General features: G+C 35.6%; 1 protein-coding gene across 1 annotated transcript in view; it reads left to right on the top strand.

The window, feature by feature from the left end:
• Positions 1–17,256, top strand: part of Ncor1 (nuclear receptor corepressor 1) — a gene marked incomplete in the record, with an annotated part of 160,248 nt that overhangs the window by 104,614 nt on the left and 38,378 nt on the right. Inside the window, 4 exon segments of the mRNA XM_013522047.1 lie at positions 1,690–2,242; positions 4,972–5,101; positions 6,184–6,379; positions 12,019–12,179. Coding sequence (XP_013377501.1) covers positions 1,690–2,242; positions 4,972–5,101; positions 6,184–6,379; positions 12,019–12,179 — 1,040 coding nt within the window.

Here is a 17,256-nt window from a genome sequence, read left to right as displayed (position 1 = left end):
TATATATGTAACTCAATGAAATGATGAATTTATAAGGTTTTAAAAGTAGTTTGTCAGTTTGTCAGGTGATGCACGCTTATAATCCCAGCACTCAGGAGGCTGAGGCAGGAGGATCGTTGTGAGTTTGAGGCCATCCTAAGCTACCTAGTGAGGTCAGGGCCAGCCTGAACTGCATAATGAGACCCTTTCTCAAAAAGACCAAAAGAACAGTTTTATTCTGTGTTAAAAATGTTTTTATTTCACAGATGGTCATATAATTTATAAATTTTTCCCATGAAAATGGTATATTTATTTTTTATAGTTTTAGTTTTCTGTTTTTCTTAAGATATTTCTCCCTATTTTAAAAGGTTACATATATCTTGTCTTAAGTTAACATTCTAAACATCAAACACTTCCATCTGGAATTTTTTTTTATACAAAGTAAGATAAGGCCTATTTCTTTTTCCAGCTAAAGACCCAGTTCTGACAGAACTGTTTTCTTAAGAAAGTCATCCTTTACCCAGTGATTTAAAATATTACCTGTAATGTAGCTTAATTTTTCCATATACATTAGGATCTATTCCTGTACATGTTGTATGTCACTGATGTACTTTGTCACTGTGGTAGTTTTAATCCACTGATCTTATGGTCAGTTTGAATATCTAGGCAAGGCTTCCCACACTTTACTACTTTTTATAATTTTCTGGGACTTTCTTAAGGACTTACTCATATAAACTATTGTTTCATTTAGTTTAAGAAAATTTCTGAATCATTTGGATTCCCAGTGGAAGTGTATTAAATATAATATATGTTAATTTTCGGGAGACATAAATATTTGAATAAATCATCTAAAATGTTTCTGCTGCAGTGAACATCTGTGTATACTGTTTATAACTATGGCAAACTAGAAGTAGCTCAAGGGTCCTGCAATACAGAAAAGTTCTAGTAAATTTAAGGTCTAGTTCTGAACACCATTTGTTCAGTTTATATTTCAGGCAATATTTGAGTCTGATTTGCCAGGCACAGTCCTTGTCTCTAAGACTTAAATGTAGTCAGAGTACATGATCTCTGTCCATATGGATTTATAGCCTAGTGGAACAAATAGCCAAGAATCAAGTAATTATGAATTCATAAGGAGCCATACAGTGCCTTTCAAGCATGTGATGTTTGAGGTAGAATGCAGAGGGAATCTATTACAAAAGGGATAAAAATAAAAATCTATGACACATGATTCTAGAGCTTTGTTTTCTAGTGTTTTAATCATTAGACACTTATGGCGATGAAGCACTTGAAATACTGGTAGTCCAAATTGAGATCTGCTGCAACTGTAAAATGTACATCAGATTTTGAAAACTCAGTAGCAGTAAAAGGTAAAAGATCCTATTAACGTATTTTCTGTATTGGAAATAATAATATCATTTCCAGGAATGGATTTTGTATACTTTTGTTCCAGTTTTTCTTGTTTGTTTTTCAAATTTCAAAATGTTTTTATAGATTTTAAAATCTTTATAATTTCCATTTCGGAGAGTCAAGATAATTTAATCTTTCACTTTCACAGAAAACTCTAGCTTTCCCAATGGCCATAAATAACCTCACTGAGGTCATCAGAGGAGTATAATTCATCCTAAACAACCACTTTCAAGCATGGTTTCTGTCACCACCTGAAACATGTTCATTATCAGATTTTTATGCTGTATCATTATCTTTAAGGTGCTGAAAATAGTTCTGATACAGAAAGTGCTCCTTCTCCTTCACCAGTTGAAGCTGTCAAGCCCAGCGAAGACAGCAATGAAAATGCTGCTTCCCGAGGAAACACTGACCCTGTGGCTGAGCTCGAGACCACCAGTGAATCCGCACCGGCAGCATCTCCTTCCTCAGCCGTGCCAAGTACAAAACCAGCTGAAAGTGAGAAGGTGGAGACCCAGGCAGATGACAGCATCTGTGTTGAGACAGCGGAGCCCATGGACGTAGACCATCAGGAGCACAGGGCTGAAGCAGATTCTGTTCTTGATCCCCCAACCACTACCAAAGCAGACACTGTAGATGTTGAAATGGGGATGCCAGAAAACAGTGCATCTACAAGTGAAGGAGATACCAAAGAAAGAGACTTGGAAAGAGGTAGTGAGAAAACAGAGCCTAGAGATGAAGAGTTGGTGGTGGCTCAACAGATAAGTACGCAGAGGTCTGAGCCCCAGTCAGACAATGATTCCAGTGCCACGTGCAGTGCTGATGAAGATGTGGATGGAGAGCCTGAGAGGCAGAGGTGAGACTCATTCTGTTCTGCTGTGCTGATTGCTGATCAATTCACAAAATGGTGCTGTCTGCCCAGATGACTCCTATTCAGATGTGGGCGAGGGCTGGGGATTTAGCTCAGCGGCAAAAGCGCCTGCCTGGCAAGCGCAAGGTCGTGAGTTCGGTTCCCGGTACCGGAGGAAAAAAAAAAAAAAGATGTGGGTGAATTTCAGATAGTCTGTATGTTTTTATTTTATTATAATTTAAAAAAAAATTCTATATAGTAAATCTTAGAACTTTCATCAGTAAGAATTGAAGTAAAGTAGGGATTCTTCCTAACCATTGGTTTACCAGGAAATTCAGCCATCTAGATGATTATTTTTCCATCATTTCATAATACTACAGATTTTATTTTAATGATCCCACTCTGTTTTTGTTTTGTGTACCTGTGTGTGTGGTGGGGTTTGAACCAAGGGCCTCACACATGCTAGTTAAGCACTCTCCCACTGAGCTATATCCCCAAACCTTTAAAATGTTTTAAAATTTTGACATAGAGTCTTGCAAAGCTATCTAGGCTGGCCTGAAACTTGTGATCTTCCTTGCCTCAGCCTTCTAAGTAGCTAGGATTAAAGGCATGTGCCATCTATGATGAGCCAGCTCAGTAGTCCTACTCTTTAACTGGAGTAAATATAAATGGATTCAACCCATGTAGTCTTTTTAAAAGCATTCTTTAATAAGCTGTGTCATCTTAAATAAGGCATACCTGTCTTTTGCACTCATTGGTTTTTGTGACTATATTTATATAAGAAGAAAAATTGGCATAGAGCAATCTGAAAGGGTAAGCATTCTAAGAGATAAACAAAAAGTCAGAAATTCCTTGGAAGGCTGGGAATGAAGCTCTGGAACACTTGCTGAGCATGTACAAGGCCCTGGGTCTGATTTCTAGCACCTCAAAAGACAAAACAAAATTCCTTTTAAAAACATGGTTATTTCTCAGTGGCATCCTAAAGCCTATGTCATTTCCAGACTGTCAGCACTTTCAGTTTTCTACATCTTTAGTATCATCTTTTTCTTTAATGCAATATGTAAATTATTTTCTTCTATACATTATAATTTTCTTACTAATTTAAATGCTTTAAAATACTTTCTGGGCCGGGGATATAGCTCAGCGGTACAAGGGCCTGCCTGGCAAGCGCGAGGTCCTGAGTTCGATTTCTGGTGCCCCCCCAAAAATATTCACTTTCCAAGCTGGGCATGGTGATGCATGCCTGTTATCCCAGCACTAGGGAGGCTGAGGCAAGAGGATTGCTGTGAGTTCAAGGCCAGTGTGGAAATACAAGTTTGAGACCAGCCTGAACTACATAGTGTCTCAAAAAATAAATAAATAAAATATTTACTTTCCCCCAGTGACTCACAACATTGGGGAATATGACCAAGTAGATAAGAGATTATACTAGTATATAATTTCCCAAAGTTTATATGTAAGACATCCTAATGTCAAGTGTAAGTATTGATTGAAACTAAGAGAAGCAGATAGAATGTGAGATGGCTGTGAGTGATTGTGTGAGCAGAACATTGCATCCTTGTGTAAATGCTGGTTCTACCTTGCTGGTTTTTTCCATTTTCAATGAGAAGCCAGTAGACTAGGATTTTGAGTAAAATTCTCAATTATAAAGTGGCAGTGAGTTACAACCTGTGATCCCAGCTAAACATTTGACAGCAAGTAACTAATTTTAGTGGTAAATTAGGGCTATACGGTACTTTTTTGGCGGGGGCGTGATACTGTGGTTTGAACCAAGCAGTGAATACTGAGATACACCTCGCAGCTCTTTTTATTTTTGAGACAGGGTCTTGCTAAGGTGCATAGGCTGGCTTGTACTTTCGCACCTTCCTCTCTCACCCTTCCAAGTGGCCCAGAAATCAGGTGTGCACGCCTGTTCCTGACCTTAGCATTTTTTTTTTATTTTAAAGAGAATAATTAAAAAAGAACAATAGCAAAATACCAACAACATAGACACAAACAAAACAAAGTAAAAACAATAAAAATGAAACAGGCTTTCAGAACAAAATGATAAGAATTAACAGTGGTTTTTTGTATTACATATTGTTATCTTCAGTGAAGTTGCTCAGATTACCAGATGTAAGAATGCAAGATTGATCAAACCATTAAAGAAAATAAAAAGTAAAAGCAAAATAAAGCATTAGAAACAATACAGAGTTTCACTAGACAAGATGGTAGGAATTCACCAATGGTTGTATATTGCATATTGTTGTTTTCAAATAGACTATACATTTTTAAATGCTGCTGTTCTAATTGTTTTTTTCATTAGATGTAGACCACTTAATTGAAATAAATGTCAATCAGAGGCTGGGGATATGGCTCAGCAGCACAGTGCCTGCCTGGCAAGCTCAAGGTCTTGAGTTTGATTCCTGGTTCCAAAAAAAAGAAAAAGAAAAAGATGTCAGTCTATAAATAGAAGGTTCTTTTTCCTTAATGTTTAGATGGCTTATTTATTTATTCATTCATTTATTTATTCATTTATTATGGTGCCAAGAATTGGACCTAGGGTCTTGTGCATACTAGGCAAGTGCTCTATCACCAAGCCAAACCCGTAGCCCTGTACATATCTTACAAGAGTTAATATGACAGCTGTTATGCATATATGTATATAAAACTTAGAAGGTATTATGGTGATTTCATGTTTGAAGTTTCAAATAAAAATATATTCATAGATCTTCTTTTTAAATTGCCAATGGTAGAATGTTTCCTATGGATCCAAAGCCTTCATTGTTAAACCCGACGGGATCTATACTAGTCTCATCCCCAGTAAAAGCAAACCCGTTGGACCTACCACAGCTTCAGCATCGAGCTGCCATTATTCCACCAATGGTAAGTTTTCAATGTGAGTTAGAGAAGTAAAATTGAAATACAGAAACCTGTCTTTCTGACTGTCTAACTATCTATTTATCTATCTACTTTTTGTATTACTGGAGATTGTCAGGGTCTCTATACTGAGCAATATCCCCAGCCATTTTTTTCTTACTATTTTTTGAGGCTGGGTCTCACCAAGTCAGTCAGACTGGGCTTGAACTTGAAATCATCCTGCCTCGTCTTCTCAAAGTGACCACATCTGACTTACACAGAGACCTTTATGGATACATATTTCTTCTTACTCACTTCATCCATTACTTGTTGTTTTAATTAATGTAGTTCGGGTTTTCTCATTTTCTACGCAGGACTGAAAATTTGCTCTTCTGCAAAATAATCGTGTCCGTTTTCACATTAGAAATCCCAGACATTATTTGCTGAAGAGTAATCTTATACTTCACCTTGGTGACTGTGACTTTGTAGACAGTATCTGTATTGACCTCCATTATCTTGATTCAATGATTTCTACTTGGTGGGTAATAAATGCATTTTCTTTCAGTAAGTACACAAAGGCATGGGTATCAGAGTGCTGTGTTCTCAGGAGAGCTAAAATCTGTTCCTTTGTGGTTCAGCTGTAGGCAGTAAATAGGTGGGCTTAGTACCTCTTGTCTAGGAAATGAGCGCAGCCACTGAGTTGGGGCCCAGTGCCCAGGTTAGGGCATGGCTTTGGCAGCCTCCCCCATACATCACTGTGCCCAACAGAGGAGGGAATGGGCAGGATATTGCAGTCCTGGGGTGTAGGTACTCCCAGCCAGCCAGTGGTCAGCTGGTGGCTGGTCACAGTGATGTCACAAGGAGGAGCTGAGTTATCAACAATGTGTATTGTGTTCAATTCTGAACATAACTATCTAGCATTTTAGGATATTCTTGAAGATTACTTTTTTAAAAACATGGGAAAATCGATGCTTGCTTTGGCAGCACATATACTAAAAACATGGGGCCATCGATTTAACCAGTAATATGACAGAAATATTACTTGTAACGTGATAATTATTGCTATATTGGTCATTAGCATATTTAGATTTGGTTTTTTTTTTCTGTAGGTTTCCTGTACCCCATGTAGTATACCCATTGGAACCCCTGTAAGTGGCTATGCTCTCTACCAGCGGCACATTAAGGCAATGCATGAGTCAGCACTCCTGGAGGAACAGCGGCAGAGGCAAGAACAGATAGATTTGGAATGTAGAAGCACCACAAGTCCGTGTGGCACTTCCAAGAGTCCAAACAGAGAGTGGGAAGGTAGGTAGATAGAGAGATGTTATAAAGATAACTTTTCTGAAGAGAAACAAAGCTGAACCTATAAGTAATGTCCTTTGTGCTTTGTAAGTTATCAGTATTGATAGGATTTGTTCAGTTAACCTCAGCTAAATGGTTAAATATTACTTCACTACTAACGGTTGGCAGCAGCATTTTTAATAGAATTCTAGTTGCTGGAAGACTTCATAAAACCATATGTTATGGTCCATTCATCTGAATTTTCAGAATAAGTAAAAAGTTGTCCTGGGCTTGAAGCAAATTACCTATGATAGTATAATACTCTGATTCTGTGATAAGATGAAGACAGTGTTGTGTAGTGGGTATCAATCATACCCTGGCTTAATCTTTATCCTGCATTACCCAGCTGGGTGGCCATGAGCAACACTTAACTTTCATAGCTTTAGTTTTTTTTATCTGTGAAGAGAAAATAATAAGGTATATTCACTTCACTGGGATTATGAAAAAAAATGAGCATTTGTTATTTTTATATAACATAATTCAGCATTATTTTATGTACAACAAAGTGTATTCTATACTAATTAGCATATTAGTTTATACACAGTATAATATCATGGAGGTTCTTGTTATGTTATTGTTATTATTTCATTGTTATTATTTCAGATGATAGATTCGAGTTGGTACATTCTGTTTAATTGTGACACATGATACATGATGTGGTTAGAAGAACTGACACATGTATTCTAATTATATGCTACAATATACTTAGAATATAGGAAAATTTTCTGTGGAAGATTCTTAAGACTCTATATTACCAAATAAGAGCAGTCAGTTTTGAAATGCCACACACGCATTTTAAAAGTTATTTATGGTAATATAACAAGAACCTCCATTATATTATACTCTGTATAAACTAATATGCTAATTAGTATAGAATACGCTTTGTTGTACATAAAATAATGCTGAATTATGTTATATAAAAATAACAAATGCTCATTTTTTTCATAATCCCAGCGAGGTGAATATACATTATTTACTCTTCACAGATAAAAAAACTAAAGCTATGAAAGTTAAGTGTTGCTCATGGCTGTCCAGTTGTTTTAATATAAAACAGATGAGGGGCTGGGGATTTAGCTTAGCGGCAAAGCGCCTGCCTGGCAAGTGCAAGGTCATGAGTTCGGTTCCCGGTACCGGAGAAAAACAAAAAAAAAATAAAACAGATGAAACTGAACTGATCCTCCCAGCTCCTGACCAAATCACACCAGTTATTCATCAATTACACATTATATAACACTGAATTTACTGTGGTAGAGTTTTAAATGTAAACTTATTAATGTTTTAAACATAAATATTGTGCTAGAAAGCCTGTGAACCAGGATGATAATACCCATCAAGGCATGTAAAATGTCCTAAGTGAGATTTCTTGAATGGATACAGAAAACTTGGTAACTGTTAGGTATTTATTACATTGGATCTAAAGAATCTTTAGTCTTCTAGTTTGATAATCAACACAACAGGTACTCAGCAATCACATGTTGAAAGAATGAATAAATGAATGACCTAAAGAAGATACCTTTATCACATTACACTATGAGGTACTCACGGCCTTATCAAAGGTGTTTGTCTTTTGAGCATCCTAATTATGAAGAAATCTGTCAGTAGAAATGATAAATTACAGGGTAGTCTAAAACTTTGTTGATCTATCCTTTATAAATTATTGACAAAATTTGGTGTTGATTATTGTGCTATGCTTAAAAATTAAGATATACTGAGATCTAAACAATCTATTGACAAAAGATTTTTTTGACAAAAGATTTTTTTGTCAAAAAAATTTGGACAAAAGATTTTTTTGTGTGAGAAATAAGTAAAATTTAGAAAAAAAAATATCCAAATGGTATCATTTGTTGAATTTTTGCTAAAACATAACAAAATTAATGATATCTGGATGATTCTGTTAATACCATGTAACTATTTTAGGGCCTCAACAACTTCTTGGTCTACTTCAAATTGTATATAGGATACACTGAAGTGATTGAACTAATTTAGATCCCAAAATTTTGAGTTTCCAAACTGGATCTTTCTGTGGTCAATCATATTAGTCTAGATTGTTTAGATCTCAGTATATCTTAATTTTTAATCATAGCACCATAATCTTAACACCAAATTATAGATTACTGTGACATTAAGAATTTTATAGTTTGGCTCAGGATGACTCTCTACAAAGTGTTAGAGTTGGTTACATTTTATCCAAAGGCAAAATCTTGTTTTTGCCTAATACAAATAGTATATTCATCCAGTAGCTTATTTAACCAAGCATCTGATCTCTGTCCTTGAAGTTATAGCTGTCCTATTAATGTGTGAGATAATCTTTCCAATAACATTGAAATGTTTGCACTTACATGGCTTGTTTGTGTGCAGAATGCTTGAGGGCTGCATTTTTAAATGCAGTTCATAGTATGTTAAATAGTTCATAGTATGTTAAAAATAGCAAAAATGTGGATTTACGTGTAAAATACCATCAAATAGTGGCATAGCCCACCTGAATTTAGACCACGTTTTTGTCTGTTTTTTGCTTTTTTTTCCCCCCATGGTCTCGTTTAAAAAGTATCAGGCAACACTTGGCCACCTGTTTGATTGTATTCATTTCTTAATGGAAATGCTACAAATATTTGTAAATGTACCTTTTTTATATTGCTTAAAGCATTTCTCATCTGTAGAAAAGCTTTGTAAAAATGCAAATAACTGTTTTCACTTTGCAGTAGTAACATTTACATGAGTTTACCTCTGCCTTACTGCTAACTTTGAAACTGTTTTATTTGTTTTGTTTTCCCAGCTCTGGGTATATATTGATCTAAATAGCTGTGATTAAAATTTCTGTGGTTAAAAAATGCTAATATGACCACTAGAATTTTCTACATTAATTATAAATGTACTCTAGAGATAGTACAACAGTCAGGCATTGAATTTTTAATACAGTTTCAAGTTAAATTCTTTAGGAAGGTAGAAGTGATTTTTCTTCTGATTTTAGGGATGTATTTATACAGTATTAATGTATCAAAGAAGGAAAGAGTACCATCATCTTGACTGACACATTAGAAGCATCCAAAATTCAGCACACAGCCCATTAGGGACACACTTTTGCACTGTGGTTTAGAGCTCAGAGTCTAGAATAACACTGCTTTTAAACAAATCTTTGGTGACCTTGGTTGGGCCATGAGGTGATTCTTTTGAACATTAGTTTCCAGTTCCTCATCTGTAAATGAATTAGTAATAATAATCTGAGTTGTGAGGGCTACGTGGTAATATTTCATAGAGTGCACAATGCCTACCATTTGGATATTAGTTGGTAATAGTATAATAGTTTCTGATTTTAAAAAAACATCTTAGTAAATGAATGCAATTTTTATGCCTTGTCATAATAAATTTTTGTTTGAAACCAACTGTGGACCTTAACGCTTAATAGTGAAATGTTAGAGACCTTACCATTAGGTGGGAACTACCAGAATGTCCACTATTTACTAACAGAATAGTAAAGAAAACATGCGTTTAGGTATCTAAAGGGTGAAGACAAAAATTTTTTTTTTCAAAATTGTTATTTATAGGATAAGATCACCCACCTAGAAAGTGTAAAAGATCAATTGAAAAGTTACTAGAGCTTCAAGAAAAGTTCATTAAGTTTCCTTTAAAAACTTATTATACAGTAATCCACATCTTTCCCATATATATGCAATATGTAGATGCATATTCAGTATACACACACACACACACACACCTGTATTATAAAAACTAGGTTCCTCATGTAAAGAATTGAATAGTATAAAGTGTCAACTTTTTTGTATTTACTTGTAAGTTTGATTTATGTGAAATGAAAATTCCAGTGACACTTTGTTTGGGAGGAATTATTCAAAATGGTTTTAAATCTAAATTTATCTGGAAGGATTAATGGAGAAGACCAGGAAATGGAAAGAGTAACCAAATGAATGGGAATTTGTTCTGGCAGACATTAAATGCTGCAGATCTTAAGTAGTCAGGGTTGCAGATGATTTTTACTTTGTACTTTTTTGACTCTCAAAAGTTACTACAGTTTGTGTTTTTTTTGGAACAGGGTCTCACTGTGTTAGGAGGTTGGCCTTTAACTCAGTACATATTCCAGGCTGGCCTTGAACTTGCAGAAAACCTACTGCCTAAGCTTCGCAAGTATGGGGATGATAAGCATGTGCCTCCATACCCAACAGTTTTATTTTTTAAAAACTTATGTAGGATTTTTGAATTAAATTGACCTACATCTTTTGAAAAAGGCTTCTTCCATTTCTTAGATTTGTTTTTTAAGTATTAAGCATGGAACATCAACAAGCTAATTATAATAGTTGAAATCCTCAAAGGGCTAATCTTTATCTAATTCAGGCCAGTCTTGAATTCACAAAATTGCTTGATAGTCTGATGTTTGCCTGTTGTGATTTTATTGCATGTCAAAACACTTTATTCATCTTAAGAGGAAAGAGAATTTAATTGTCTTTTAAAGGGCAATGTCATAATTGAATTTTTGAAGATTTTTATTAGGTCATAGTGATGTTCCATACATAGCAGATTTAGATTTATAGGATTTCTTAATCTCTCCATGAGTGGATTTTCCCCATAGGAGTTTTAGACCTTGTTAATAGCATATAGATGGATCTGCCCTTGGATAGTGTGGGCTTGGTCCATTCACACTTACTATTTTAATTTGGGGTTCCTTTATTTTGATGACTTTAACTTTCATAGGAAAATCAGTCGCCTATATGCCTTATGCTGAGGTCATACGTGCTCTAGAACAGGAAGCACAGATGCACAGTACCGCAGCAAGGTCAGCCTCACTGGGTAGGCTTTCTCCAAGAGAAGTCAGTAAAGCCGTTCCACAGCCCGATAGGAGTACAGCCTGCTATAGTGTCCCGCCAGGTAAATACTGCCTCTCTGTGCAATGGCTGCTGCCATCCCCCCACAGATGGTCCACGTGGGTGGTTTAATCTCATAAATGAGCTGCTCTTCCAGGCCATGTCCTTGCTGTTTTAAGATGACTTTGTTTCTCTGCATTCCATTATCAGTCGTATTCAGTTCAGTTTCACTGGGCCACTGGGAACTTTCTGTTTCATACATTCATACTGTGGCATTGACTGGCTTTCCTTTTAAGAGCACATGTCCCTTGCAAAAATCTTGAGCCTTTTTTCCCTCCAGAAATTCAAGTTGCTGTGAAAGCCAGAATCTGTAAATATTTCTGAAATTATGCCAGATGCACAGAGGCTGTGTAATGGGTTGTCGTCAGGTCTGCCTATGCTACAAAGTAGTAACAGCAGTAGTTCCTCAGAAGCTCCCTTTTTGCTCATCTCTGCTGTGAGGTCTCTAGAGTGAGAGAGAGAAAAAGATATTGAGGATTGATATTTGCCTTTGCTGAGGAGAAATGGTTGTAGTGAGCATCAAAAGCTCTGGTTTGAAAGGTATTTGAATACTTCAACTTCACAAATGCCATTGAGACTTGAATATGTGACACAAAATTTTAAAAAATGTTCACCCTTGGGTTCACATCTCATACTTAGAATTTAATTTGTGATTGAAAAATTCAGGAATGACTGAGCTAGCCCATGGCAAGTGACTATTGACTATTTCAAGTCATATTTTCCTTTTAAAAGTCCTCCAGCCTGCTCCACATCAAGTGATAACTAATCTCCCTGAGGGGGTTCGGCTTTCAACCACTCGACCAACCAGGCCACCACCTCCTCTTATCCCATCATCAAAAACCACAGTGGCTTCAGAAAAACCATCTTTTATAATGGGAGGCTCCATCTCACAGGTAAAATTGTTCTTCTTCCTTATGGCATATTTTCTGTTGAATGTTACTTTGGTAAAACTTTCCTCTTTCTCATGCTAATTTGTCAGTATACTAATAAGCAATAATCTTTCTGAATATGAAACTTCCAGAGACAGAGAATAGAAAATATAGTAATTGCTATATTCCATGCAACACACAGGAGCTTTCATTGAGTTATACTTTCAGATTGAGTGGCCATGACATACCACCTGGTTTAATTTACCAAAGACACATACTTTTTGGTGTAATACAAATGAAAATTGATTCATTCTCATATATTTGTTGAATATTTTAAAGACTCTATTAAATTGTAGATGGTTAATACTCTTCTGGCTTTGGCCAATAAAAATGTCTTTATAGTACTTTTTTTAAACTCTGAGAGCCGGGCGTGGTGACACACACCTGTAATCCCAGCACTCAGGAGGCTGAGGCAGGAGGATCATTGTGAGTTCGAGACCAGCCTGGGCTATGAAGTGAGCTCAAGGCCAACCTGAACTGCATAGCAAGACCCTGCCTCAAAAAGACAAAAAATAATAATAATAAATAAACTCCGATATGGTCTGATCTTGGTTAAATCCATTTACAGTCATGTGTACCACAGTAGCCATATCCCTGACAAGTTATTGAATATTCCCATCACTTCAGAAGGTTTTCTCCTTTTCCTTCCTAGGCAGTCTCCCCCTCCTTCTGCCTGAAGCAACCACTATGTAACTTTCTGTTGTCATAGATTGGTCTTGCCTTTTGTAGAATCTCACATGAATGGAATCCTACAGTCTCTTCTTTTGTGTCTGCCTTGTCTATCTCAGCATAATGGCTTTAAGGATTTATCCAGGTTTCTGTCTAATCTGTGGACAAAAATTTTTATTGCTGAATAATAAACATACTGGTTTATTCTTTTTTCTGTTGAGGGAAACCTGAGCTGTTTATAGTTTTTGACTCCTATAGATAAAACTGCTATACATTTTTGTAGTATGTTCTTTATAGACATAATGTTTTTATTTCTCTTGTATAATTGCCTAGGAGTAGAATTTCTGGGTATATGTTTTACTTTATAATTTTCCAGAGTGGTCCTACAATTCTACATAGCCACTAGTATTGTACAAGACCAAATTGCTGTTGTCAGTCTTTTTCATTTTAAGTATACAGTATTTAGATGGTGTGTAATATCTCACCATGGTAATATTTCGGTTTTTCATGGCAAACCCTTGTTGACTACTTTGCATGCTAATTGACCATCTGTATTTCTGACTCTGAAGTGACTTTTGGTTCAGCATCCCTAATCTGAATATCTGAGTCCAAAATACCATAAGTGAAAAATTCTACACTGACCTCAAAGGGCAGATTGTAGTCAAAATACAGGCACATTAAAAATGTTGCATAAAACTATCTTTAAGCCACGTATGTGTATAAGGTATATATGGAACATAAATGACTTTTGTGTTTCCAATTGGGTACCATCCCCAAGTTATCTTATTAGGTATGTGCAAATATTCCAAAATCTTTAATACTTCTGACCCTAAGCATTTTGAATAAGGGATAATTCAACGTATTTCAGTCAAATTATCCAATATTATTAATTCTGTTATCAGATTTTAGAAGTTCTTTATATAATTCAAAGTTGTTTGTTACATATATGCATTACAAATATTATTTTCTATTTGTGACTTCTGTATGTATTTTCTTTGTGTCTTGATGAGAAGTTTTAATTTTTGATGTAATTGATTTATAATTTTTTCTCTCCTATGATTAGTTATACTTTGCTAAGAAATCTTTGCCTGCTCCAAGTTTGTGAAATATTCTTCTGTATTTCTTATCCAAAGTGTATTGTTTTGACTTTTACATTAAGTCTTGTGATTAGTCTCGAATTAATTTTTGTACATTGTAATGTTTACATAGGCATTCATTTTTCCATTTGGATTTCCAGTTCTAGAAACATTGGTTAAAGAGTCTTTTCTTTCCTTATGTGATTGATTTTAGTACTTTTGTGAAAAGCCATTAACTAAAAGTTTGAGTCTATTTCTGGACTCTCAATGCCATTTCCCTGAATGACTTGCCCATTTTTTTTGTCAGTACCCCAATTTTGATTACTGTAGTTTTTAATTTGAATTTTAAAATTATTTAGTGTTTAGTCTTCTGTTATTGTTTGTCAGGATTGTTCTTACTATTCTATGTCTTCTGCATTTTCATATAAACTATATAATCAGTCTTTCAGTTTCTTTTTTTAAAAAATGCCTGCTACGATTTTGGCTGTTTTTGGACTGAATCTACACATAAGTTTCGGAGTAGGAATACACATCTTCACAGCATTGAATTTTGTAACCCATGAGTATATGCATTTGTCTTTCTGTTTCTCTAGGTCTTTAATTTGTGTCAGCATTGTCTTGTAGTTTTCAGTTCAGAGGTGGTATGCATATTTTGTTATACTTATGCATTGTTTTTTCATTTTTTTAATGTATTTTATGTTTTTATAAATGAGATACTATCTTTAAATTTTTTATTTTCCAGTTTTCAGTGGTATAGGCATACCTTGGAGGTATTAATAGGTTTAGTTCCAGACCACTGCACCACTGCAGTACAGCAAATACTGCATCTCTGTAGAGCAAGACAAGAATTTTTTCACTCCCCAGTGCATACAGAAATTATGCTTTACATTATATTATAGTTTATGAAGTATGCAATAACATTATATCAAAAATTATACATATCTTAGTTTAAATTTTGTGTTTGTAATTTGTTTTATTTATTTATTTATTTCGGTCTTTCTGGGACAGGGTTTCACTGTGTAGTTCAGGCTGGCCTTAAACTCACTTTGTAGCCCAGGCTGGCCTTGAACTCACCAGCGATCCTCCTCGTTCAACCTCCTGAATGCTGGGATTATAGGTGTGTGCTACCATGCGTGGCTCTAATTAAAATATTTTGGTGCTAAAAAATGCTAACAGTCATCTGAGTGATTAGAAAAATAGCACTAATAAACTTGCTTAACTCAATATTGCCCAAAACCTGCAATATTTAAAAACAACAGCATCTGTAAACTACAACTCAAGGTATGTCTGTTTGTAGGAATGTAATTGATTTTTGCATCTTGGCTTTCTCACCTGTGACATTTCACTTAGTGCTTCTAGTGGGGTTGTTTTGTTTTGGTAGATTTCTTAGTATTTTTAAATACATGTATATCATTTAGAAATGAGTTTTGTTTCTTCCTTACAGCTTTCACTTCTTTATTTCTTTGTGTCTTACTGCACTAGCTAGTAGAGAACTTTTTGTGCATTCTTGGATAGAAGTGAACATGAACATGAGTTTCTTGTTGCTAATCTTTAAAGGAAGGCATCTAGTATTTCACTGTTATGTATAATACTAACTTACAGATGTTTCATAGATGCCTACTGTGTTTCTTTCCATTCGTAGTTTGCTAACAGACTTCTCTCTCCACCCCACAATTCTTGTACTTTTCAGTACTACAATTTCTATTTTGTTCATTTTTATGATGTCTTTCTCTTCAGTGGTGTTCTGTGTTTGGCAGACGTTACTGTGTGTGCTTTACTCTTTAGACATGCTTCCCTATAGTTCTTTGTGCAGTCTTCGTATCATACACCTGAAGGACAGTGTCTGTTCATTTCTTTATTTTATGTTTATGGTTCACATTTTCTTGTTTCTTATAATGTCTTATAATTTTGGGTCAGAAACTGGACATTTTACTTGTGACAGCTCTAGAAATTAGATATCCCTACCCCCTCGAGGTCGTCGTTTTAGTTTCTCTAGTGACTTTTCTCAATTTTTTTTCTGAATTAGTTCTCTAAAGTCTGTATTATTTGTCATGTGTGACCACTGAAGTCTATCCTTGGTTTGCTTAATGGTCAGTTGATAATTGAACAGATATTTCCTTTATTGCCTAAAACCAGCTTTTCTGAGTCTTTACTGAGGTACTGTCTGTGTGATCGCATGCTGTCAGCACTCAGCCAGTTTACAGGTCTGCTTTAGTGCTTCCTTCTTGCTTTGCAGAGCCTTAGGATCACCTAGAGACGAGAGCTTAGGACCTTCTCATGACTTTCTGAGGTACATGCACATGTGCACATAGCCTTCTGCACATAGCTTTCGAGCTTCCCAGGAATATGTTGGAGCTTTTCAACCCCTGTGAACATCTCACTTTTCCTTTTAAGGTTTCTGGATAGCCCTTTTTTGTTCTGTTACCTACTGTTATCAGGCAGCAGAGAAGTTCATCAGTTGCCTCTGTTTTTGACAAGCCTACATCTTTTCCCCATTCCTAGGCAGATCAAATAAAGACAGCTTTACTAATGGAGCATCCCAGAGAACCACCAAAGAAGTTAAATAATGAGAGTTGTCTCTGAATTAGGTTTTTAAGGACCTCCATTCTTGCTCTTTCTTCTTAGGTGCCTGCCAGGCTGCTGGTTTGCACCATGATTGTGGGCCATTTGTCTTTAAGACTTCCACAGAGCTTGGAGGGGAAGATGGAAGAGGCAGTAGAGCAAGTTAAATTGTGACAAAACTCATGTACTCTTCTTAAATAAGTGCTCCTAGGTTTTTGTAAGTTTGATTAATTTCTAGAGTTCTTTAAAGGTTGATCCTAGTTTTTGCTGACTTACTGCAGGAGAGCTTTCAGAAATCTTATTTACTCTGCTACTTTTGCTGATGTCATTCTCTATAGCTTTTGCCTTTTGTTTGAAATGGAGTTTCACTATATTCAGTAGTTGATGCTGATACTGAATTCACTGTGTAGCCCACACTGGCCTCAAACTCTCTGCAACCCTCCTGTCAGTCTCCCAAGAGCTGGAGTTACAGACATGCACCACCATGCCTGGCTTCTCTAGTATAGAGAATATATATATTCTTAGTATATATGCTGCTGAAACAGCACCTGTATAGCATATTTAAGAGGAATAAACATTGCTCATAGTAATGTCTTACATTTTGAATACACGGTTTCACTGCCTTGTGTAATTTAATAGTAAATATTACATGCATATAATTTATGATAATGTCAGAAGACATATCTTACTCCCCTTAAAATTTTTAGAAATTTAATCTATGCTAAAATTTTTCT

The sequence above is a fragment of the Chinchilla lanigera genome, unplaced genomic scaffold (genome assembly GCF_000276665.1).
Source record: "Chinchilla lanigera isolate Chin_1 unplaced genomic scaffold, ChiLan1.0 scaffold00066, whole genome shotgun sequence".
Taxonomy (NCBI): Eukaryota; Metazoa; Chordata; class Mammalia; order Rodentia; family Chinchillidae; genus Chinchilla; species Chinchilla lanigera.
Note: the sequence above shows the minus strand (reverse complement) of the source record. Positions and strands in the feature narration are given on the sequence as shown.